General features: G+C 38.2%; 1 protein-coding gene across 5 annotated transcripts in view; it reads right to left on the bottom strand.

Annotated features, from left to right (window-relative positions):
• The window catches only part of csmd1a (CUB and Sushi multiple domains 1a), a 331,961-nt gene that overhangs the window by 233,318 nt on the left and 71,732 nt on the right, over nt 1-26,911 (bottom strand). For all 5 annotated transcript variants that reach the window (XM_058386490.1, XM_058386491.1, XM_058386494.1 and 2 more), the window contains exon 2: nt 11,918-12,134. In XM_058386490.1, coding sequence (XP_058242473.1) covers nt 11,918-12,134 — 217 coding nt within the window. The remainder of the gene's footprint in view (nt 1-11,917; nt 12,135-26,911) is intronic.

The following is a 26,911-nucleotide window of genomic DNA, read 5'->3' as shown; positions in this document are numbered from 1 at the left end:
TCTGTCTGTTATGACATGTATTTTTGTATTGAATTTGGTCCTCTCTCTGCCCCGGTCCTGTCCTGGTTGATTACCCTATTGTGTTCACCTTTTCTGTGTTTAGTCCTTAATTAGTTTGCGTATTTGTCGTTTGCAGAGTGTACGGTGCAGTTCTGTGTGTTGTTTATTTTCTGCTCTTGCCTCTAATATACTTTCTGAATATGGATTTTCCTTCTGTGATGTTGTTGCCTGTGAACTGACCCCATCTCTTGTAGGTACTACAATGATGCTTGTAATTTCCCCAAAAAATAAACACGCTCATTTGACACATTTACATCCTGCCTCTAAACACATTTTACTGGGATAAATCAAATCTCTGTCCCCGCCCTCCAGTTTGGTCATAGAGGGATGAGGGATGGCCTGAAAATCTCTAGCCCTACTTCTGGCGTTTAGTGAAGTAAGTGAACTTTTTGAAATGTGGAATAAATGCATGCTGTTCACTTTTCAAAAATAATACTGCATAACAATCAGAGTCAGGGTCAGTGTGCTGTCAGTGTTAATTAACCCACATGAAAGGGGGACCAGACTCTCTCCAACAATTATGTTCACTTCATATAAAACCGCAGGAATTGAACACACACTGCACTAGGCAACGACAACACGAGCACTACCAGGAACTGATTTGCACCAGCTCCTGGGGGGAATCTGGCTTTCATAGCTGAAATACAAACCTAATTGGATTAATGGACCTTTAATTCCAATAGTTTACTAATTAGCTGCTTGCTTTCCTATTGGCTTCGACAAAATTGATTTAACTTTTGTCATTCAAAAAGAGTGAAGTGTTTGCTGGTGCATATATCAGTATCTAAAACCTTTTGCACCACACTGTGCTAGTTAGACTAAGAGGAAAAAAGGATTTTTCAATGGTCTTATGTTAGTTAAGGAGTCTTCTTAAAAGGGCTCTACTCTAAATGGGAACCCTTTGTTTTAGGAGTCTATAGGTGTTCCCCCAGTGGGACACAAATGTAAACATTTGCATTAGCACTGTTAACTGATCGCTCCAGGGCCCCTGGGTTTCCTCTGGGTTCTACAGTTTCCTCCAATCTCCCAAAATATTCCATGATTACCCTTATGTGGTTGTGGTCGTGTCTGTGTGTATTTCCACCCAGTGAATGCCCAATATTCCCTGAGAATCCACTGCTTAATTACCACAGGCTCCACCCATACTCTCTCAGTTCATTAATTAAATCTGCTAATGAAAACTAGAAGCAAATCTTTGCACCATAGGTCTTACCTCTAGGCTATGTTCACTGCCTCAAGGGTGAGATTAAATGCACAACCCAGACATATTGGCTTAGACTGGATCCCAGAAGGACCCATATTTGGCACCTATTTGCTAAAACGTCATGTATGCAAGGATTAATCACCCATTTCCCCATCCTTTCACTGAATACAGCCACTGCTGTTGCTGCCCTCTGTTGCCAAAACTGGATGACAACAGCCACATCGATTCGGCAGTACTTAGCCGAGTCACATGGCCATATGTGAGATATGTATCTGAAATCTGATCTTTTCAAATCATACACAGCCCTAGATCATCGTCAGATCCGAAACCAGGGAAGAGGTCCAAGATGAATATTTTCCAGCCAAGCTCTTTATCTGTATTTTTTTTTGTTTGCCACATGTCTTCCAGAGACCCACAGCCACTCTCTTTTACCATGTGGCAGCTAAGTGTGTGATGCCTGTTTCATGTTTGACCGTGGCACTGGCACGATGAGGCTCACAGTCAGAATGTCGTAATCAGTGTCTGTGCTTTTTTCGCAAATCCGTTTTGATCACTGGGACCACATGCCCCTTCTGTTGACGTTTGCATGATACACGAAAAAGCATAAGCCAGCAAAGTTCAGAATGCTTACTCTCCATAATCCTACAGCCATATGTGCAGCAGTTTTGCGATAAGTAATGTTTTCAATCAGAGTCCACCCCACAACCCGAGTAGAATTGTTATTTAAACATTTTTACTAGTGTCTCCATCATACACTACAGACATATACAACCCAATTTCTCAGTTTATTTTTGTACTCTAGCATGGACACTGGAAATGACCTGTTTTTTATATTATGTGCATTATAAAACAAAACGTGAACAAAAATACGATGTAAAAAGTAACAAACTATGTTATAACAGACACTTGTTAAACACTTTATTAAAACCTTGCTATACAAATTATTCTGAATGATTATATTTGTATGAATGTACACACGGTACACACACGGTGATACTGAAAAATATGTATTTGTATACAAGTATGGTATAAGGAACACTTAAAATGCATCTCAGCACACCGCCATTAATTCCTTAGGCATAGAACGCTGCATTTAAATTCCTGCTCAGTGGTTTACAGATCAATGTATTAACTGATCCTGACCTTAGAATATGGCACACAAATTGACATATGAAAACGTCTTAGCGCTTTTAGACTCTAATTAGTGATGATTAAAATTCTCAATTGACTTCTTCAGCTTTTGCTATCATACATGGCAGTTACTTAGAAGCAACAAAGAGCCTAGTCAAAATAATTACAGTTGAGACTAATGTGATGTTATAATAAGGTTTGTGCATGATTAGGCAACCTAAATGTACAAGATTTTGTCGCACCTTTGCAGAGCTAACAATGCAATTATTAGTTATTTTCACATAACACACTGCCAGTTAGGGAGTAATACAGGTATTTCTAAATAAAGAACAATAAATAATAATCTTGATGTATCTGCTACTACTTTTTAAATGATTTATTATGACAATTTCAAGAAATTTTCGAATATTATTTTATCATGCTATTATATCGTTCTCTATGTTTATTATTATGATTCTAAATCACACCAGGATCTGCTAACAACATACAGATGTTTTTTAGGATTTAGGCATTGATCATCCATCCATTGTCTATACCCGCTTATTCCTAATTAGGGTCACCGGGGTCTGCTGGAGCCTATCCCAGCGCACATAGGGCGAAAGGCAGGAGTACACCCTGGACAGGTCGCCAGTCCATCACAGGGCCACATATAGACAGACAACCACACTCACTCCTATGGGCAATTTAGAATTACCAGTCAACCTAATGTACATGTTTTTGGATTGTGGGAGGAAACCAGAGTACCTGGAGGAAACCCACACAGGCACAGGAAGAACATGCAAACTCCACACAGAAAGGCCCCTGCCTGTTCAAACCCGGGACTCGAACCCAGGACCTTCTTGCTGTGAGGCAACCACTAAGCCACCGTGCTGCCAGACATCGATCAGTTAGATTTATTTCTTAATCAGATGTGATTTGAGTGGAGTGTAAAGAATAATCTCCTCTTCATTTCCTTGCTCAATCGGGGAATTGTAGATTTAGTGGAAGAATAGGTTTGTTGACAGTCCTTTTTTTAAATATATATATATATAAATAAATCAGAAAGTACCATTACATCAGTCTGGGTTTATTTATATACCAGTCTTAATTGTGTAAACAATTCGTCAAGATTCCTGACGTGGAAACAATAAGTAAGTAAGTAATAGTTCACCCTTTCATTCAAACTATATGATGAAATGCACTGACACTCCTCGAATTAAAACGAAATGAAAAAATGTCAGAACCGGTCCACTGGACAAAGGTGAAACGTTCAAACTTTGCAGAGGCAGATTATGTGCAGGAATTAACAAGCGTTGCAGGCTAGACACACACATCCTCACGCTGCATAATGTGACGCAATACGGTGCTCTTGTGTCCACATTGCTAGATTCGACTCCGGACCTCTCATCTCTGATCTGCGTGTACATGGAGGCTGTTTGAAGTTGAAGAAAGATGCTGTCAGAGTGAAGGAATTTTCTCACAATGGGCCCCTGTGAGGAGAACATTATGGCTCTACTCATGTGGCCTTTCCTAATAAACTATTTGCACATGCATTCTCCCAAGCCCTTAATAATTCAGAAGCAGTGGACAGACAGAACTGCTGCCTGTTACAAGGCTACCAGCTTACTGGCTTAAAGTCCAACACTATTATAGCAAAGCAGAAAACAAGCACGGTTGCTAACGCTTATTATAGCCTTATGACATTTACTGCAGTAAGCACATACATGCAGCTACCATCAATTCAGTTTAGCTGAAACTAGCAAAAAAAACACTATATAACTACCATACTTTAATTTATCTGGCATACAGATATGCTAGCTGATGTAATACTTTGCCTGAACAAGCAGTGAGTGAGTTGCTAAGCACAGTTGCTTTAACTGCATCAAGACAGATCAATACAATGTCTGCAGCTGTTATCTTAGTAACCCTACATTCAAACTACTAAGTGGTTTCAGGCACTTCTGGTTTGTCTGTTGCAGGAATTGTAGTCATGTGTGGGTATGCACAGATTTTATTTTATTTTATTTTAGTTCCAAACAGAAACAGTAACGGCCAAAAATATATAGCCTGTAGCCCACTACACTATTCACACATCACTCCAAACAATTCAACCACATACCTGTTTAATTAAACTGTATTTAACTTTATTTACTTCTCCATTGCTAGGCTTCATTCGTAGACTCGTACTCGCTATGTACACTGACCAGGTGCCAACAATCTCCAGCACTTCTTTCCAAGTTTTAATTTACCATATCTCTATTTTACACACTTAAGACATTATTAATATTTGCCTGTCCAGCACAATGAGTACTTGGAACTAAATGTATAAATAATCTCAGTATCAATTCATATGCCACAGCTCGTTCTGATGCTTGCAGCTCCATATTGTACATGTACTTGATAAATGATGGTTCATGTGTTGCTTTCTTGTGTGTGAACATAATTAGTAGCATTACACAAACAGAACTATTGGCCTTCGCTGACCTAGTTAAGACAGTTTAGTCTGTTCTCAAGGAAAAAGAGGAACCAGAAAGACTCAGTCCTTTTTCTATACTCTCTCTATGCTACAAGACTTTATACTGTAATTACACTTTATATCTGTAATTAAAAGGTACACTATATCTCCAAAGGTTTTGGGACACCCCTCCAAATCATTGGATTTAGGTGTTCCCAGGTGTATAAAATCAAGCACCTAGGCATGCAGACTGCTTCCACAAACATTTGTCAAAGAATGGGTAGCTCTCAGGAGCTCAGTGAATTCAAGCTTCATACTGTGATAGGTTGCCACTTGTGCAATAAGTCCGTTCGTGAAATTTCCTCACTACTAAATATTCCACGGTCAACTGTTAGAGGTATTATAACAAAGTGGAAGCAACTGGGAACAACAGCAACTCAGAGACGAAGTGGTAGACATAAAATTACAGAGGGGGGTCAGCGCATGCTGAGGCGCACAGTAGGCAGAAGTCAGAAACTTTCTGCCGAGTCAGTAGCTACAGACCTCGAAACTTCATGTGACCTTCAGATTAGCTTGAGAATAGTGTGTAGAGAGCTTCATGGAACGGGTTTTCATGGCCGAGCAGCTGCCTCCAAGCCTTATATCACCAAGTGCAATGAAAAGCATCAGATGCAGTGGTGTAAAGCACACCACTACTGGACTCTAGAGCAGTGGAGATGTGTTCTCTGGAGTGACGAATCACGCTTCTCTGTCTGGCAATCTGATGGATGAGTCCGGGTTTGGCGGTTGCCAGGAGAACGGTACTTGCCTGACTGCATTGTGCCAAGTGTTAAGTTTGGTGCAGGGGGGATTATGGTGTGGGGTTTTGTTTCAGGGGTTGGGTAGTTCCAGTGAAAGGAACTCTTAATGCTTCAGCATACCAAGACATTTTGGACAATTTCATGCTCCCAACTTTGTAGGAACAGTTTGGGGATGAACCCCTTCCTGTTCCAACTTGACTGCACACCAGTGCACAAACCAAGGTCCATAAAGACATGGATGAGCGAGTCTGGTGTGGATGAACTTGACTGGCCTGCACAGAGTCCTGACCTCAACCGCATAGAACACCTTTGGGATGAATTAGAGTGGAGACTGTGAGCCAGACCTTCTCGTCCAACATCAGTGCCTGACCTCACAAATGCGCTTCTATAGGAATGGTCAAAATTCCCATAAACACACTCCTAAACCTTGTGGAAAGCCTTCAGAGAAAAGTCGAAGCTGTTATGGCTGCAAAGGGTGGGTCAACTCCATATTAAACCGTACGGATTAAGAATGGGAGGTCATTAAAAATCATGTGCATGTAAAGGCAGACGTCCCAAAACTTTTGCAAATACAGTGTACATTTGGCAAGGAGTTGGCACTGTTAGAGCCAAAGAACTACATAAATAAAACTAAACGCTCCAAATTTGTAATTTCTAAAACGTCTGATGAAGCTAGAGATAAATCACACTGGATATAATGAGCTGTTTCCGGACATCACAGATATGCAGAAAATATATTATAACTTTATAAATATTTTCAACTGCACAAAAACGGGAAAAGTTTAATGTATTACTTGAAAGTAGTAAAGCACTAGATCTAAAGGAGAAGTTAGTTTTACACATAAAGTAAATTTATTTTGCTTTCATTGTCTACTTATAAAAGCTGGAAGAAACAAAGCTTAAGGGGTTACATGGCATCATTTACAGTGGGTAGTGTCGTTATCCATGCTTCCGCAATCCAGAGTAAGCAATCAGCCACACAGTCAGCGCTCAGGCCCGCCTGGGTTGCAGGGCCCTGTGTAAATGCACTGGCTGCACTGCAGTTATTCTCTCCCTGCTGTCTGAGTTGTTACTTGTTTGGTAACATTAACATCCTTTTAAACTGCAGCGACATTCTGAGATCAAATGTTTCATCCCATTGTAAAATAATGTTTTTTTGTCTTGCTAGGGTAATATAATAGGAGGTACAAACTAACATACATAATGACACACTGGAGTATTAGACTGCGCCAACTACATTTGATCTGATTCTAAATTACAGATACATACAAACACAAATATGAACAAGATAAACAGTATTTATTTTCTTTGTCTACCGTTAGTGATCTGATCTAGTAGCCAGATCTTTATTAAAGATGCTGAGATGCTTTTCTTTTCGCCATGGTTGTTAAGAGTTGAGTTAACCTAGACCTCTTATCTTTATTGTTTGGACACATGATAATTGGACACTAATTTGGCAAACAATGTAATTAAAAAGATTTAGAAGTGAGGCAATCCAACCTACAGAGCTGTGTGTGTGTTAATGCTTTGGAGACACTCTGGTCTTATATCTAAGTGTAGTAATGGAGAAGGAAACATTTCCTGGTCATCAGTCAGAAAAGCAGCAAACTGGATGTCCTGTACTACACGGCATCTTGTGTGTGTCTCAGGTGCAGGCTGCTGTGTAATTGCTATGCAACATTCATGTGACATGCCTACAAATCAAGTATTTAAGCAAAGCTTTAGCTTGCAAAAGAGTGGCAGTTTCTCAATCCATTCCTCTAATAGCTTGCCCTGGCTTTATTCACTTCATCTTCATTCGACATCCTGCCATGATTCTCAATGCATGATATCCCCCCATCCCCCACTTTCTTTGCCAGAACCTCTAAATATATATATATATATATATATATATATATATATATATATATATATATATATATATATATTTGTGATGCAGTGCATTTATAAAGAAGCTTATAGAATTATCACAAAATGGTAAAAAAAAAAGGGGGGGGGTGGACTACCATCCTTCCCTCTCCTGCATTTTGCAAAATGCTTTCTTAGTTCGGCCAGCTTGAATCTCTGTCCCATGTGCTGGATTTGTTCAAGTCACTGGTTATCTGTGCATGGCCTATTTTCTCTCCCTGTGAATGTAGGGTACCCTGTTATGCATGCCTGATGTGTGTATTTCATTAGCATAAAAAGGCCTGGATTAAGGTTTCACTGACACCTTGTGGCGGGCCGTCACAGGTCCGCAGAGAGAAAGAGCTAGTGATTGACGCTAGCTTTCGGCTTAAGCGCAGCTACTGCATCTACGAATGTGACGCTAACAGACAGTTGTGTCACAAGTCTGCGGTCACAGCATACACGGTGTCAGTCTTTAAAGTGCGTAAGGCAAAGCTCCATCTATGAGACAGAGCTGTGCTGTATCATTCCCCACATATGCCCACACACACACACACACATACACATCAGTCTCAGACACACATGATCCCTTGGGTAATAGCTCCGACTTAATTAGCGTGAGCACTGACTGACAGTGCCATCAGATATTTAATGCTACATTGCAACGAGCAACTAGCATGATCATAGCATTATTTTGCTTAAGATTTGCACAATAATTCATCCAATTTCATTGCAAACCGAATTAGCAAACAGAAGCTTAGGAATTTAATTCGTTATCAAAACTTCCATCTGTTGGAACATGCAGGCATTTTACAGACTGGGTTGGGGGAGCTGTATTATTATTATTATTATTATTATTATTATTATTATTATTATTATTATTATTATTATTATCAGGTCTATACTAAAGACATCACACCATGACCATAATACGCTGCAGCAGTATTAATATACTTTAATACACTCTAATATCATAACAATCGATTCATAAACTACCATCAATATTTCAAAACTACAGACTACTGTCTGGCAATAATAAACCGAGGCAGTGACTCAATTTCCTCATTTAAGAAAATCGACATCAAAGTAATTACTGTATGATGAGATTTTACATTATATGAATTTCACATGTGTGTTACATTTAGCTCATATTACAAAACAGAGGGAGGGGAAAGGATAATCATCCTCTTAGGAAAAATAAGGAAGATGTGTCGACTTAATTTGCTTGACTATATTTGATATTTGCACTCTAATGCGTTTCATTATGGAACGTTTCTGCTCTTCGCCGAAAAGTTCTCTCACACCAATTAAACTGTCAGTATGATGCCTGTAAATTGACAAATTAGCAATAAAGTTTTAGTAGCACTTTCTGTGAAGATGACCTGGTCTCTGTTCTATAGAGTGACTTCATCACACATTAGAAATCATGCTTTGTGTTATTGAGGGCAGCTGATGAAATCAAACAGAAGCACTGTATTCATAGTCACTAAGATTCTTGATCAATGATCATAACTGTTCACTCTTTACAACTAACTCCTGCTACTCTTTTATAGCACAGAGCAGTACAAAACAATAACCTTCAATCTCCTGTCCTTGTAGCTTCCCGTTCTTTGGTCACAAACCTGCACGTTGTCATTTCTAAAGGCAGCCTTGGGTACATTATGTCCTGCAATGACAACACTCATGGAATGTCTATCGGTGCTTGTGCTGTTCTTAGACAACGCTGAGAACTACTCACAGATGTTCACAGATTTATTCAACACCACACACGTCATCTTCACCTACATCCTGACTGTGATCCATAGTTCTAGAAATATATCAAATGATGAGCCGTTGTGGAGGGGAAAAAAAAAAGATTTTCCAGAACTTATTTCCAGTGTAGGGGTCACTTACTTTGCACTCTGCAACGATGAATCTGCTTAATCGTGTTATATAGTTACATGGACTCGAATTATTCCTTGATTTACACGAAGCACTAAAGAAGGCTTACCTACTTGTGAAACTTGCTTCATATGTGCCAGAAGAATCTGTAATATAGCCGTTTCTCTTGACCTCTGTGGTTTTGCATTGTAAAGAGCAGCAGATTACAATGATGTATATACTTTGCCTTTTTAAAGGCAGTTTGTGGGTTTTTTGTACACTTGGCAGAAACCTGAGCATCACACCCATATGTGCCCATTCCAGATTTAGTCTCCACTTTGCTGTTAAAATAACTTCCAATCTTCCGCGAAGGCTTTCCACTAGGGTCAGGGTTATTTTGGCTGCGAGGATTTTCACCTTCACCCACAAGAGCATTAATGGTCCAGTGGTGCACTGATGTCATGTGAGGAGGTCTGGGGTGCAGTCGGTGTTCCAGTTCATCCGAAAGTGAGGTTGAGGACAGGGCTCTGTGCAGGAGTTCTTCCACTCCAACCTCGACAGGCCATGTCTTCATGGACCTCACTTTGTGCTGAGATGTACCATCATGCTTGAAGGTTTGGGCCTCTTAGTTCAAGTGAACGGTAAACTTTTAATACAAAGACAACTTTGTAGCAACAATTTTGAAGGAAAAGATCCACGTGCGGGTGATAAGGTCAGATGTCCACAAACATTCAGTCACAGAGTGTAATTCTATTAGCCAACGGCTGAGAGATCAGGAATAAAGTTGTTGATAAAGTTGTTGTTTCTTTGAGTGAAGCAATACTTTTCTTTCAAATCACTGGTAAGTGTGGATGAGTAATTTTGCACTCTTTATTCTTAGATAAGGAATTTAGACAGATTTACAGCTTCAGATCAGTTCGGCAATCTCTGAAGTTTAGCATGTGCTGCAGAGCCCCAAGACATGGATTAGGTTTGTTTTGAAATAGCCAATGAGGTATGATACTATATTTGTACACCATGGCACATAAACCCTGAAAGAAAATCAAACACTGGTAGACAGTATTAAAAAAGAAAAATCAATGTGCTATAAGCACTAGGTTGTGATTTTATTTTACTTCACTAATACCGTATTGCTTCCTTGAAGCCACATGATTTTCAGTGCGTAGCATCTTGGATAAAAGGACCTTTAAGCACCACATAATCACTTCCAGTCCGTTTCTGGCTACTGAACCTCGAGAAACAGGTCCTTCAAGCATTTTTTCATTGTTTAACAACCATTTTCCTATATGATCTCCAGCATATGAGATCAGTTTGTTTTTTTTACAGGGAACATTTAAATGCTGCTGTTTTTTTTTTATAATGTTCCTACAGAACAAGTGTTTTTAATCTCTAAGATGTTCGGTACCCAACACAGGTGGAGAAAAAGAGAGGCATTAAACCATATCAGTCTTAACACTAATTGCAGTTAATCTGCAGGAAGAAATGCTTTTAAAGCCTCTGGGCCATGCATTTTAAGCTCCGCTGTGACAGAGCAAACGTACATCATAGCTACATCACCAGCAGCCTAAGTGCTACTTAGAAGTAATCGTTTTGTTGATTCAACTCACACAAAAGACACTTCAATCACCAGTCACCCACACTTAAAACAGGCTGCTGGATCTGTAAGCATTTTAGGTTCAGTATCCCCAACCCCAAAGCAACTGCACAGTTCAAAAGTAGCCTCAGGCCTGCTTTTACGTAAAACTTGGTGTTTAATCGTCTGATACTTAAAAGCATTTTGCAGCTAATTCTAGACCCTTCATTTTCACCAGGAGTCCAGGAAGTCTCCATTAAACACGGCAAGCTTCCAGAAAATGGTTCCTGTAATACTGACGTCCTGGCATTCTTCAAAAGTTTGAAATGAAACTTTGGAAACTTTAAACAGAACAGCCACACTAGGAGAAAATAAGAAAATGTGACTGTCCATATATGTTTAGTACACTTGAAACACTTGGAAGTAGAGGGGATGCTGTCAGCATGGTGTGTGAATTCAGGCTCTGACAGTTCCTCAACCTCAGTCACATCACACCAGTTATTATCAATTTCTGTCATATCTATATACAGTTACAGTTTCAATTCCAGCTGGTCTCTAAAATGCAAAAGTTAAATCACCATGATCCTGACCATTTATTAAGGATACCTGATGGAACAATCTTCTTCCTATTCAGGTCTGTATATATATCCATATGGTCTAATTATTTGTTCATTCCAAATAAACGTATAGGTATTTGGCTGCATCCCTATAGTGCACCTGAAATGTGGTGGAAGGGTTTTTTGCTCTTGGTATAAAATGGACAGAGCAGATGCTAAATGAAGCAGCTCTTACAAGTGAAGAGTGTTCATGTGCAAACACCAGACTGTGACCCACTGACCCAGACCCTTAACTCTCTAGCAGAACAGGGACCGCATAAGGTCATCATCTGTGTGTTTTTAACAATGACACTAGCATCCTATGAAACACAAATCAGACTGAAGCTGACCAACCGAGACAGGACCTCCTACCTCATCTTTAAGTTCCCTGGCTGTGGCTGTCCATCGTAAATGGACACGATGTCAAAGTCCTCCTCCAGAGCGAAGGTGTGGAAGGAGAGCTGTATTCGGTTCCTTTCTCCCGTCAATATGATCCACGTGCAGTTGGCATAGTTGGGGTAACCGTGAGGGAAACCAGGGCTCTCTATGGTTCCATTCAGGCCTTGCACCAAACCGCCACACGACTGACCTGAAGACAGAACCAGAGAATGAACATCACCAGCAAAAGCCATAATACATATGTAACACTTATTCTAGAAACCTAATATCTTATTTACTTCTTGGTTATTAGCTGTTCAAACAATATTTGAGACTGTACTTAGACTACATCTTCAAGCATTGTGATGACAGAAATCCGTCTATTAATGCATGACTTAAAACTTCCCCGGCTAGCAATTACCATTCAGCTAATCACAATGAAGCCCTAAAGCTGGAGGTCCAGCCCCAAACCAATTAGTAAGATGATCCATCATTTAGCTATCCATATTGAATTCATAATGTATTACAGTTTAACATTTTTATGGATTCAATCATTGCTTTGTTTGCTTTCAGCTAGAATACAGCCTTCAAATACCAAGATATAAAAACAGTACATAGTAGTATGCTTTAATAAATAAATAAATAAATAAATAAATAAATAAATAAATAAATAAAACCCCACCCAAAAACTTATACACATTAACTAGAGAACAACCTGGAGAAGAGCCTAGTTGCACATCCAGGACGATGCTTTTCACTTTATATGGAAAAAAACCCCAGAAAATATTATTTTATTTTATTATTTATTATTTATAAAATAATATTATTTAATATTATTTTTTTAATAATGTTTATGAAAAATTAATTTCTTGTTTGAATAAAAACAAAATACATTAAAAAAAAAGCTATTTTCTTTGTTTTCCCACTTTCAGTTCAGAACAAAACCCTAATGAAAGTAATGTACCTGGACACAGAGTAGACTGAAAACTGTGATACAACCGCACACTCTCTGCCCCAAGATTCATACACTTTTGATACGTTTCTGGTTTTCATCCAAAATATAATTCAAGGCATCTGAGGCAAGTTCCAAGCCTTCAATAAATAAATAACGATGTACAAAGGTGAAAAGGTTCATTTTTTTCTAATCTTATACAGGTTTTATACCCTGTCACTTTCACTTTCATCATGAACAAGACTAAATCATAAAGGGACTCAAACTTGAAGGTCATACGCGCATGGCTTGTGAATAAAAGCAACTCAGGCACTTAAGGCAACCAGAGACATTGGCATATCTCCCACACCCTGTCTCCTGTGGCATTTGTGTGTGTCTGTGTGTGTGTTTTATCTTGCACTGCCCACAGATTTCTCCTCCATCATAAGGGAGCTTATCTCTAGCACCAGGAGAGTACACAATAATAACAAGCCTAACAGTCGTGCCACACGGCGTGTTGCAGCCGCATCGCCAGTAATGCATTTGGCTTCATTAAAGAGGTGTATAAGCCTTGATGAAAGGAGATTATACCATTGTCCTTTCAACCTCTCTCTCTTTTTTATTTCTGAATAAGGCTAAATCATTCAAACATCAGCTGAGCACCACTAACTGAAAGTAAAGGGAGTGTGTGTGTCTGTATGTAATGCTGCCATTGATTTCAACTTGAGTGCACAGAGTCTATAACCAAAGATGAATAAGTACTACTTTGGCCTTGAAAACTGTTAAATTATTGATATACTATATGTACATATACACTCACACCTGTTTATTTACATACTCAAATTACCCAATCATACGGAAGCCAGACAATGCAGATATCGGTCAAGATTTACAATTAATCTTCACATCGAACATCAGAATGGAGGGAAATCTAGGTTACTTTGACCGTGCCACAGATGCTGGTGCCAGATGTGCTCGTTTGAGTATTTCAAGACCTGCTGATCTCCTGTGATTTTCACACTCATATACATACACACACAAGGCCCTAGTGTTTACACAAAATGGTGCGAAAAACAAAAAAACATCCAGTGAGCAGTAGAATGGAAACGCCTTGTTGAGGAAAGAGATCAGAGGTAAAGAAGGGTCAGGACATCTACAGTAACTACTGTTTACAGCTGTGGTGCACAGAAAAGCATGAGGCAGATGGACAGCAGAAAACCGCATCAGGTTCCACTCAGGCTAGAGTGGGGACTGAAACTGGACAGCTTCAAACCAGTTGATGTTTTTCCAAACTTTAGTTGTACAGATAATGTACTATATTTATATAGCTAATGATAACCCTGTATTAGCATTTTTCTACTGTATTCTAAAGGAGAAAAACTGGGATATTAAGCACTGAAAAATTTAAGTATTTATTCATTTAATGCATCATTTATTAATTTTTCTTAGGACTAAACAAAAAGAAATGAACACATTCTACAGGCTTTTAACACCAAAGTTACTGCATAAGGCTGAACATAGAAAAACCCTGTACCAAAAGCCTCTCTATTCTGTTTGACTTTTTGAAAATAAATTTAGTATGGAGATTAAATCATGCATTTTCTAAAGGGTCAAGAACCTGTCATTCTTTCTGTCCTCTCACTTCTCCATCAATCAGGCCTCTGTGTTTCTCACCGTGTACCAATCCATCAACCGTGGCCTCAGAGCACATCCACAACCTGATGGAAAAACGCCATTTGATGAACAGCTTTCAGCTAAAACTTAAATAATTGTCTCTCTTTTGCCTGATTTGATACATAATCAGTCAGCACTTTAATGGTCAGCTGTGGGTGCAGAGGTTGATGAGGGCAGCAGTGTTCTACTGTGGTGGAAACAGTCATCAGTTTAGCACTTTGTATTTCAAGGGGGCCCCAAGAAGACAGATGAAACATTCGGCCCTAGAATATACCGCAGTGCACCGCGTGACGAATCGTGTCAAAACCTTGGTTCCAATGTGTGAACATCTGATCCAGCTCATCACTGAAATAATAAACCCTTCATGAGTTGGGTCAGGTGTGCTGAGGGCAAGGAAACGTCAAACTGTGCAGGGCAGCAGGGCCGCACGACTCCAACCGAAAACCTCGGTTACAAGACACAGTGATTTCAGCTGGACTGAATAACAGGGAAGCCTAGCTGACAAACAAATGACACTTGGGAACAGCACTATATAAACAAAATAAAAATGAACAAACACATGCACACACACGGGTGAAACCTCATACAAATATACTCTAAAAAACATACAAATGCAGATATAAATATATTTTCTTTTTCTTTCATTTATTTTTTAAAAAGGTATCTAGTAGAGACTAGATGAGGGGGTCAGATTGAGATCCCATATAACAACAAAAATCTATTCTCAAAATTAGTTAAAAATAATAATCCGGGTAGGTAAAAATAAATACTTTTTTCTTGACTAAATAAATAAATAAAATCTAGAACTTTAACATGATGTAACTTGTGGTACACTACGCTATAAAGAATGCATTAAAGAGAAACAAACAAACAAAAAAAAGCAGCCCAAAAGCCCATCTACAATCAGAGCACAAAAGACCATCATCTTACATTTAAGGAGCCAAATTTCACGTTTTTTTTTTCTTTTTTTTCCCTTCACACTGAAATAAAGAAAAATGCTAAGTGAAGCAATTTAGACATTTGGGATTATAGACATTATAGAAATTGTAAAATAATTACAGTGCTTATTACAGAATTTACACATCGGAACACTACTTGAAAAACAACTTTAATGATTAGAATATTTTTCATTTATGACTGAATATATGTGAAACTCATCTGGTACCATGGCTGTCCACCACATGGGACAGTGGTAGCTCAAGTGGTTCGTGGAGAAAATCGGGGTTCAAGCCCCAGCACCATAGGGCTCTTGAGCCCACCCTGTTCCAGGGGTGCTGCATCATGGCTGACCCTGCACTCTGACCCCAACCACCAAAGATATGCGAAGAAAGAATTTCGCAATCTATATGTGACAACTTAATCTGGTTATTTGGATACTTCGAATTATTTGGTAAGAAAAGTATTATATGGCACTTAGTTTGGCATACAATGTAAGTAAACCCTCTCCAGAGGAAAGTGGACCAACTTTCTGAAAAACAGCTCTAGTTAGTCACTAGCTGGTTATCATGAATTCTCAACAAATTCACAACTGGGTAACCACCTATTTAGCAAACAAATAAACACCTAACCTGTTTACTATCTCTCTTGAATCAAAGGTGATCTTATAGTATAATATCAAACTCCCCCCAATCCTGTTTGCTTTATTTACACACTCGGACTCTCTCTCCTGATTAGCTGGGTGGTGATGAGTTTATGCATACAAATGTGCGGCCAGTTCCGACCCCTGTAACAGCGCCTGACTGTTAGGTTGACTCGCAGCAGCTCAGGAACATGTTTATTGTAAAGCCTGTTTTTCTCCCCTGACTCAATCGTGTTCATGTAGCTTTTATTACACGGGCGCAATAATTAATGAGCAAAATCCACAAACCATACAAATAAAAGTGGTAAAGGCTACCGAATCAACCAGGGATTTGTTTTCTCTCAATATTCAATGTGCTGTGACTGGAAATCTGTCCCGCTGGGGTACGAAGGCTCACGGTAGTAAATAGTGCTCCTGTAAACATGGCTGAAGGAACCCATCAAGGTGCGTAATGAGTAATTACTACAATTTCCACTACAAATGTAATCAACTAAAAAAGCACTGCATTTCCTACTTCGAGTCAAATTATAGAACAAACATCCGGTTTGAGCGTGTCTATTAAAACCGCTCCAATTAATTCAGCCGCTTTTTACGGAAAGAAAATCACTACAAATACTTAGTGTACTAAAATATCCATTTATATCTCCTCTGACTGCACGATTTTCATGAGTGTGCTGGGAAAACATGGCCTCTGGAATCTCGTTTCTTATAATTAACATATGTGTTGCTATATAATTAACATATATGAAAAAGGAGACTTTAATTACAGAGAATTCTCTGAGAGTCTGCACATACATTAGGAGCAAATGGATCGCTAATATGGATGGAGATCAATGGCTCAGTCAAAAGAATGGGGGGAAAAATTTCCACAGAGAATATGAATGCAGCTGTTGTTTATATCTCATTTTCACGGAAATGATGTCCGCGCATTCCGCATACCAATTCACGCCTTGAAAAAAATCGTACCAAGGATATCAACTGGGATATAACCTGGCCAACTAGCAATAAATGTGTGTGAAATCAAATATCCGTGGGAAAAGAAAAATCCATATAGATATAATTATTGTTCAGGGTGAATTTCATTGGTATAAATTGTATGCAGTGCGAAAATTAGAAAGAAAATAAAATCTACAAAAAGATACGTCTCGAGACAGTCTACAAGATCCTAGGAAGGAAAAAATAAAATAAAATCTCCAGAGGATTTCTTGATGCCACCTTGGATCACCTCTGTAACCTTGAGAAAAAATCCGACACGCATATCTCAAGCGATGTCACTTCCCAGACAAACACAAGGCTTTCCCCTCATGCGGCGATACCATCGTCCTCTCGCTGATTCATTCAAGGTTCCCAGGGCACAGAGCAAATAAAAATGCCTCTTTATAAATATTGTTAGCCTTTCTGCACATTTCACAAAAAAAAATGTAGAGATATAGAGGGAGCATCTCTTAGAGGAGCGTTAGAAGTCGTGTCACCAACATGGGGAAGTCGTGCAACTACCGAGCCCACTTACCCACTATTTATAAAAGATCAGCACATTCTAACACTTGTTTTTTCCTTCTGTAAAATACTTTATTGCTGCATTTTGCTCTGCAGCCTACTCCACACGACTGAGCAAAAATGTAAAGCAAGTTTATTTAAGTGAAGTAGGTTCATACAAAGAAGTAAAGTACGTTTACGCAAGCAAGCCAAGTAGGACAAATACACTGATCGGCCATAACCATTATGACCACTCAGGTGAAGTGAATAACACTGATGATCTCCTCATCATGGCACCTGTTAGTGGGTGGGATATATTAGGCAGCAAGTGAACATTATGTCCTCAAAGTTGACGTGTTAGAAGCAGGAAAAATGGGCAAGCGTAAGGATTTGAGAGAGTTTGATGAAGGGCCAAATTGTGATGGCGAGACGACTGGATCAGAGCATCTCCAAAACCGCAGCTCTTGTGGGGTGTTCCCGCAGTCTGCAGTGGTCAGTGTCTATCAGAAGTGGTCCAAGGAAGGAACAGTGGTGAACCGGCGACAGCGTCATGGGCGGTCAAGGCTCATTGATGCACGTGGGGTGCGAAGGCTTCTTCAGCTCAAATTGCTGAAGAAGTTAATGCTGGTTCTGATAGAAAGGTGTCAGAATACACAGTGCATGATGGGTCAGGGCTGTTTTGGCAGCAAAAGGGTGACCAACACAATATTAGCCAGGTCATAATGTTATGCTTGGTCAGTGTAAGTAAACCAGCAGGTAAGTAAATCGCTTAAGTATTAAATTAGAGTATGAAAGCAAGTGCATAAGTAAGAAACTAAAGCAAATAAGCAACTAAAGTAAGTAGGTAAAGTTAGTAAATAACTGTTTCTGGTCAACTCAACTTCAGTGTTTAAAACCAAACTCTGTTTCAGATATAATTGTTCGAATAAACAGATTACTAATAACCATCTGTTTCTGTGTCTGGTATAAAAATTCTGCCACTAAGGCAATGTAGACAAATAGCTCTCTATCTTAATCATCATGCATCAGTATATACCTGGTATTTCAGGTACAAAACCTGAATGATATGTGCGATACATCATTTTTTGCATTATAAATATAACCCACTATAAAGTATTTCTGAGCCATGTCCCAAGTTTTCAAGGTCTCTTTTCCATCTGCTTACACTGTGTTAATATTTTACACCACATATTGTGAGAAGCTTCAATGTAATTAATTGAATCATATTGTGCTTCACATTATACATATTGTTATCACGGTTATGGATTATTTCTATATTTTCAAAATCCACACATCCATTGTGCAACAGAGCTTGTGTTGTGGGTGGAACTGAGAACGCAGCCAGTAAACACAGCTCCATTTGCCAAAATCTACACGCAGGACATCCATAGAACGGCTTCTTTTATTGTTTGAAGATTACTGCATGTTAATTAGTTTCTTAATATTAGTTATTTATTTTAATAGCTGTTGTGTCAACCAGCATGATGCCCTGGAACTTAGCAGTTATAATTAACATTTGGCAATGAATAATTACAAAGCGCAGGAAATAAAAATAAAAAAAAAGAAAAGAAAGAAAGAAAGAAAGAAAGAAAGAAAGAAAGAAAGAAAGAAAGAAAGAAAGAAAGAAAGAAAGAAAGAAAAACAATGGCATGAAATTTCTTCGCTATTTTGGAAAACAAGAGACTTAACTGAAAAAAATAAATATTATTCAATATATTCAACTGCAAATGCTTTAAATGGTCGATACTGATGTGCTAAATTATCTTGAATGTGTCGTCTCGTGTAACATAGGGTTTGTGTTCCTTTTTATTATATTTCATTCTGACTGAGTGAATCACTGACATTACAAATGATTTTTAATAAACATGATCCAGTGCATTTTAAGCCTATTAATATTTACAAACTTAAAATTAAAAACAAAAAAATACAGTGCAGTTTAAATGCAGATTTCTTTCCCAACTTTTTAAGCCATTAAATGAACTCCAAAATTTGCAAATATTTTATATTATATAATTATAATATTAATAATAATAATAATAATATATTATTATTATTATATAAATTAAATAATTATTTTTATTTATTATTATAATATAAATTATATATATATATATATATATATATATATATATATATATATATATATATATATATATATATATATATAAACACTATATATACAAACACTATATATAACTGTTAAAATTATTAGGATGATTTACGGGCTATTCAGGTTACAAAAATTTTGGGTAGGATTAAAAAAAAAAAAAGTCTGCTACTAAATGGTCAAACTGTGACCAAACTTATGACCAGACTGGTTTCAGATTCAAAAATAAATTTAGAGTAAATAAATGTACAAATAACCCTTCAACGAGATATTAAAATGGCCAGCTGTTCCTTTTAAATAATCTAGAGTGTGAACTTGCAACGCTGAGATCAGGAGTTTGTGCTGTTTTTCACAACAACTGAGGTTTAAGGCAATGCTAAATAATGCATGATTGACGTAAACAAAAAAGCCATAGGCTTTCACAGCTAGGCAGAGAGATGGATTGTATTATTTCACCATAATTTCCTCTCCTCGTTCCCATTCCAATCATAGCAGAGCAACATTCGTTGCTGTGTGAGGATTTATGGCCAACATCTAGAACACAGCTGAGGCTGAGTTCCAGCTTAGTCCGATGATGTTCTCCGCCATGATTAGCTAGTGTGTCATTGTGAGCGCTGTACCGCCGAACAATGTGTAATTGGCTCTTACACTGGGCCGCGACAATTGTATTAACACTTTGCAAAATATGTACAAGATGGGCGACCTGATATGGATATGACTAAATGGTTTCATTTCTTGTCAGGCAAGTCGCATTCCTGTGTGATTTAGACAGACTAAGTAAACAATTTCCCAACTGTGTAGGCTAGTGTTTGGTCTCCAGAGTGCTGCAGCTCAATAAGCATGCTATGAACACAGTCATTATCCCTGGCAACTGTTTTTTTTTTTCCTACTTCTATGCCTTCTTGTACATATCTTGACAGATTCTGAGCAACCTGGTTTCTGTTCCATATTGCATTTAGATAGATAGATTGCATTTAGATAGCTTGAAAATCAGCCATTTTAAGTAATGTGTCACATGCAGGTGCAGGAATGCATACTTAGCATTCCAGTTACACACAACTAGCATGAGGATTAATGCTAAACCTCATTTTTTTCTGTGCTTGATAACTCAATGATAACGGTCAATAAAAAAAGCCCTAGTGCCGAGAGATTTGTGGGTTTTTTATATCTGCTCAGATAGTTTGATGACGCACACAATCCTGACCAGATACAGGATTAAACAACAAAAAAACAGGAGTACAACTACCATATGTCCTGAAAATCGAACAACAAAAACAATAAAAATATATATATATATCTCCATTGTAGAGTCTTGGTCAACAATCCAATCAAAGTTTAAAAAAAAAACACACAAAGAAAACCTATGGGCAGAAATCTGAAGGAGTTATTAATGTGGACAGCTGTCAGCAAACTTTTCTTTTTTTAAGGAATAATTCAATCCAACTTTCACAACACAAGCTGAGGAGGCTTCCTTCCAACAAAATGATTCCAGCGTGTTTCTGATGAAACTACAGCCAAGTCCGCTGACAGGTCGACTACCGTATGGTAATTCGCTCATTCTTCATAACGATACAGCATACCAGTTCTCAACTCAGCCAGTGTCTTCATCCTGAGAGTGGTTAAACTTGGCAGATGATGATCTAGAAGAGGCAGAACTTCAATACCATCAGTTTAAACAGCACCTGGTCTGGTGTACAACAGAAAGTCTGAACAGCTATTATTATTATTATAATTAAAATCAGGTTTAAAAGATTATTGTTAATCAATCAATTTAGCTCTCCTTAATCCAGGTCACATGCTCCTGTTTTGTACATCCGTTCCAAACCCACCCACGATAAACGAAAATCTGCGATACACGGACACCACCCCCAAATGCTTTTTATTTTTATTGTTTAAGTTGTAAATGACCCTCCCACACATGAATTTTGGGTAAATTCGTAGAAATATCACATTTATAGTGAGAAGCCTTAGAAGGTGCAGTGCGTTTGGGCGACATAATAGGGCTTGCAGAAAAAATTTGTAAATACAGCGTACACAGAACAAATCCAGACAGTGACACGCGAAAAACTGGGATGCTGAAGAATTCTGCTTCCATTTCCCCAGCTGCACGCATAGCCAGCAGCCAATCACAACCATGATTAAATGAATGGGGCATTCTGATTGGCCAGACTCGTTCCTCCAGCCGTGCTTTATTTTTTTACTTTACTAAACAACGCTACAGTACAGTATTTGATATATTAGTAACATTTTACTTTATTTTAATTCATCTTTATATTCTGTAATTAATTAATTGTATTTTTATTAATAAATTACCTTATTTAAACATGAAAACAATTCACTATAAGGTTTGCAGATACCACGATATACCCGGAAAATCCACAAAAAAAATTGTTATGTTCCAAATAAAAATCTGCAATATACCGGGACCGTGATATATGAACCGCATTATAGAGGGAGATTACCGTATAGCTTACTCTGCATGGATGAGCTACTCAACAAGAGGCACAATATAATATTCCTGGTGCGCCATTGTGTTGATTTATGTATACTGCTATGTTACTAATAAGGCAGTTAGCCGGATACCCATACAACCGACTCCAATACCCACCTTCTCCCTGCATTGTCTGTCAAACAGGTCTTCCAAGACTGAATTCTAATAAAAATAATACTAAAACAAAATAAACACTTGCATCAAAGTGTTTGTAATAAGTTGATCTGTTGTTTGTTATCTTCATTTTCATAATATGTATTAACAAAAGGCTTTCATATCTGGGATACAATAAACCCACTGAGGTGTATTCTAGCTCAGTGACTGAGGTGAGTGACGAAACGACAAAAAAAATGTATAGTAAATATTAAATAATTCGTATAAGTAACACTAAAAATGAGAAATAATAGTAACATGGTAACAAAAAAAAAGTTACAATTTTTAACACATTAGCTGCTTCCAGTCAGTTTGCGATTAATAATAATTAAAAAAAAAAAAAACATAAAACGTATATCACAAAAGTACATTATGATGCAAATCGATATATCTTTGTATCGCACAGCCCTCTTTAATCCACCATTTTCCATCCATAAAACCTGGAAGCATTAATGCTACTTTCACACATGGAAAGTAAACTCTCCAGTGATGACCTCATTTATGTCCAGCAAGTGTCAAATTAACACCTACAACATTCTAAGAAGCCCAGCCAGACGCCAGCGCACTCCAATTTATCCTGCTGAGTCTGAAAGGCATTGCATTAATGCTTGATATCTTCCCTCAAACGCCGAAAATCCTTAGTGATGCGTCTTTAAAGTGTCCGACGGATGACAAATGAACGCCTATACTGCTTATTTAAGACCAGCTGGACACAAATGTGCTTCATTCCAGTTCTTTCAGCACCGAGGTATTTTTACAGAGTAGCTAGACAGAAGAGATAGATGCACGAGTCCTGCTTCAATATGCATTGAATTTGCGGTAAAAAGCAGCACCTTGGGCTCGCAGGAGTGGAACCGGGAAGGTATGTAGATTAAAAAACGGACGTAAAAGGAGTTAATGCAGGGATCCATTTCTGGAAGTGTGCAGAGGTTGACAGACAGAGCATGTACTGATTAATGGAGAGGAGTACCATAGCAGGTGTATTAAAGTGTGCTCATCTCGCACCGGCAGGCACCGTGAGCAGGCCACACGTTCAGATAAGACTCAAGTCTCAGCCGCCGTTAGACAGAAGCTCAGCCATGACAAGAGGCCAAGTAAGCCTGGATTGGATTCTGGGTCTGAATTAAACTCAAAATGAGACAGGTATGAAACAGCAGCGTATGGGCTAGAATCAAGGCGAAGGAGTCATGCATGTGGGAAAAGAATATCTGACAGAGATTATTTGAAAAAAAATAAAATTAATTAAAGGAAAGAGGAAAATGCTTCCTTTTGGTTACAGAAATTAATAATAACAATAATAATAATAATAATAATAATAATAATATCAGTCAGACAAAAAAGAGAATGAGAGATAAAGAGAGAGAGAGAGAGAGAGAGAGAAAGACAGAGAGAGAGATAAGGCATGAGAGAGCCTCTCATGTGGAGCAAGTAAAGCCTAGTCACTTTTCAGAGACTTTAATGTCACAGGAATATCTTAAACGATTCTATATGGTCATGGTTTTGCCAAAGCGGCATAAGCGAGTATGAATACTTTCTCGAGAATAATTTAGCATTTTCTTCTGAGCTTCCTTTTTTGAGGGAGATTAGGAGAGAGAAATTCAAAAACAACTGCCCCTTTTGCAAGGAATGAATTAGATCGACAATACACTATATTTGCCTGCTAAATTATCATGGAAATAAGGAAAAACATATTACTTTCTCATAATAATAGCTGATCTGCGAAGAAAACAGCCGTGTTTCTTGACTGACAGCCTCATAAATAATCGCAGAAGTGCAAATGTCATTTGTGACGCTGCTTGCCAGAAGTGACCACAAAGACAGGGAACCCTTTCAATATCAATTCATCCTTCCTTTTTCCTGTGAGTCTCATTAAAAAGCATTTTGTCTAAATATATGCATAAAGTAAGGCGAGTGCACGCTTTCCCAGTGAATGACCGCGTACACGGGTGTATGTGAATAAATTAGCACACCCAGTCCAGATGTAGCTTAGTGCTTAAAACTACCTGCCCTTCCGGAGTTAAAAATACATTAACCTCAGGAATGTGATCATATTTCACAATATAACTAGCGGTAATGAATCAAGGTACACTGTAGAGATCTGTGAGTAATTGTACTGTGCTTGTGATTAATTGTGCAGCACTGATGATAGCAGGCTGGGAACCGCTCTCTGATGATGATTGTCATTTTGGACAGGATCTCTAGGGAATAATTTGAGGGGGGCTTGGGGGTGGAATCCACATCACTGCTATCTCACTCGCTGACGCAAACTCAAATTCAGGATTTTACTGGATAAAGCAAAAACAAGGGCTCTTAATATATGCTGCTAAGTCGTTAATACAGAAGTGTCCGTGGGTAATTAATTGACTTACCTTATCATCTAGCTTCGAATCAAATGAAGCAACTAATAGGCTTAAATATGTATATGAAATAAGTAAGAGATGTGACAGGGATGATTTATTGCTTAAACATTGCATAGAGCTGTATTTAGGCAATAAATGCTTTAGAATATCTCAGAATTTTTCAGGAAGGTAGTGTACATTCCAGATCAGCCGGGTGGGATGCATAAAAAAAAAAACATCCTTTAGAACAACGTTTTATAAAATGCTGTGGACAAGGCTATCGACAAATAAAAGAAGCAGTTGGTATGTTCTCATTTGTGCAGTAAAGCTAGTGGATTTCGCTGGCATTAACAGTGTTACCGCTTGAGCAGTCTCAAGCGTTGATTTACTAAAGCCAGGTTTACACTCAGAGATTTTCGGGCCAATTTTGCAGTCAGAGACAAAAATGCACATTGGCCAAAAAAAATAATAATAACTCTCTGGTGCTTAGTAAAGGTCGGCTTTCTCGGAACACACAATGCGAATGCTGAAGATTCGGTGCCACTGCAACCAGTCAGTTTCTGAAAATTTAATAAAAGATTAAAAAAGAAAGATGGCAAAGCAACAGGGCTGGAAAGTGCTTAAGTATAATAAAAAGTACAATTATTTTAGCATTATTTTTCTCTTTAGTTAGCATTACTGAAATGGAAAACTTTGACATGATATAAGGAAGAAAACGTAAAACATTTACGCCTTGCAAGTCAAATTTTTTACTTTCCATTCAATACAGCCACTCAATATACTCATTACAAATCACAAAGGTTTTTTTCTTCTGTTCTCATCCAGCAATGACTGTACACTATATCAAACAAATGGGCTCAGTTTAGCATCTAAACGTTTTAGTTTAACATCCAATCACGTTCATCAGCATAGGAAAAGCGCTAAAGAAACATCTGTTTCTCATGCTGCACAATGTAGTTAGCACTATAGCCATCTGCGTACATTTGAATATGGATAAGCCTCCAGTCTGCAGTGTGTTTTGAGTATGAGCGCCCCTGGCCCTACCTAAGTGAAATCTTCCAATGTGCTGGAGTAAGCAAAGACTCACAAAAAGAGGAGTTTCCCTTGCTTCCCTAGAAGGGATGAATTCCATCTAATTCCGTCTAAGGTGAGTTTTGCATCATCTGGCTGTAAATAATTTATTTGGGTTGTTCTCTTTGCTAACGCCAGGTTCCACACTAATCGGCTAAAAGCTAACACCACCTTACAAATTCTAGATAATGTAATCTTACAGAGAAACATTATAGTGTATCTCAGTTTGAAAAAAATCATCTAATAGTTACGTTTCACATGAAAACAATCCATTAGGTCCACTATTTTATTTCACTTGAGAACAAGTTTGTTTGGCTGCATACTTCCAGTTTTCAATTAAAAATAGGACACAGTGGTAGCTCAAGTGATTAAGGCTATGGGTCGCTGACAGGAAGATCGGGGTTCAAGCCCCAGAACCGTCAAGCTGCCACCATTCGGTCTTTGAGCAATGCAAGGGGCGCTGCATCATGGCTAACCCTGCACTCTGACCCTAACCCCCAAGGATGGGATATGCGAAGAAAGAATGTCACTGTGCAGTAATGAATATGCAACAAAGACAACTTAAGTTAATTATCTATAATCTCACAGGACTCTGTACAGGCTCTACATAACTCCTGGAACAGTGCCATAGCTTATTTTCAAGCAAGGAAAACTGTGGCCAAATTGTTGGCAAAGCTGCATCATGTGCATCACAAAACATTATGTAGACTAAGTTGGGTTTTTGCATGCATTAATAATGCTCAAGAGCCGTGTTCGGTTTCGACTTAAACAGAGAACTGTAAAAGCAACCTGAACTTAAAACTTAAGTCACCTAAAAGCAGTGAGATGTGTGGAAAACGCATTTGAAAAGATGAATAAATGAATACAAGACTGTAGAAATAAGTGTTTATGTTTATAAGGTGTATTTGAATGAATGAAAACCTTTTTCAAAGGCTGGCATCAGATTTGTGCAATAAATTAAAATAGAAAGTCAATTTTCAAAAGCTTACTTTTACTAAAGCTAATTTTACATAAAGTTTCGCAGTATTAACATTTTCTAATCTTCAACTAGATGGCAAATCTAAGATATGGTCAGCAGGTGGATTTATTTGTGCAAACATTTGCCATACAACAGAGTGTGTCTTATACCTTCTGCACACAAACTGCAATCTGCTCTGAATGAAATCG

This window comes from Hemibagrus wyckioides, linkage group LG03 (assembly GCF_019097595.1).
Source record: "Hemibagrus wyckioides isolate EC202008001 linkage group LG03, SWU_Hwy_1.0, whole genome shotgun sequence".
Lineage (NCBI taxonomy): Eukaryota > Metazoa > Chordata > Actinopteri > Siluriformes > Bagridae > Hemibagrus > Hemibagrus wyckioides.
This window is presented reverse-complemented; position numbering and strand designations above follow the sequence as displayed.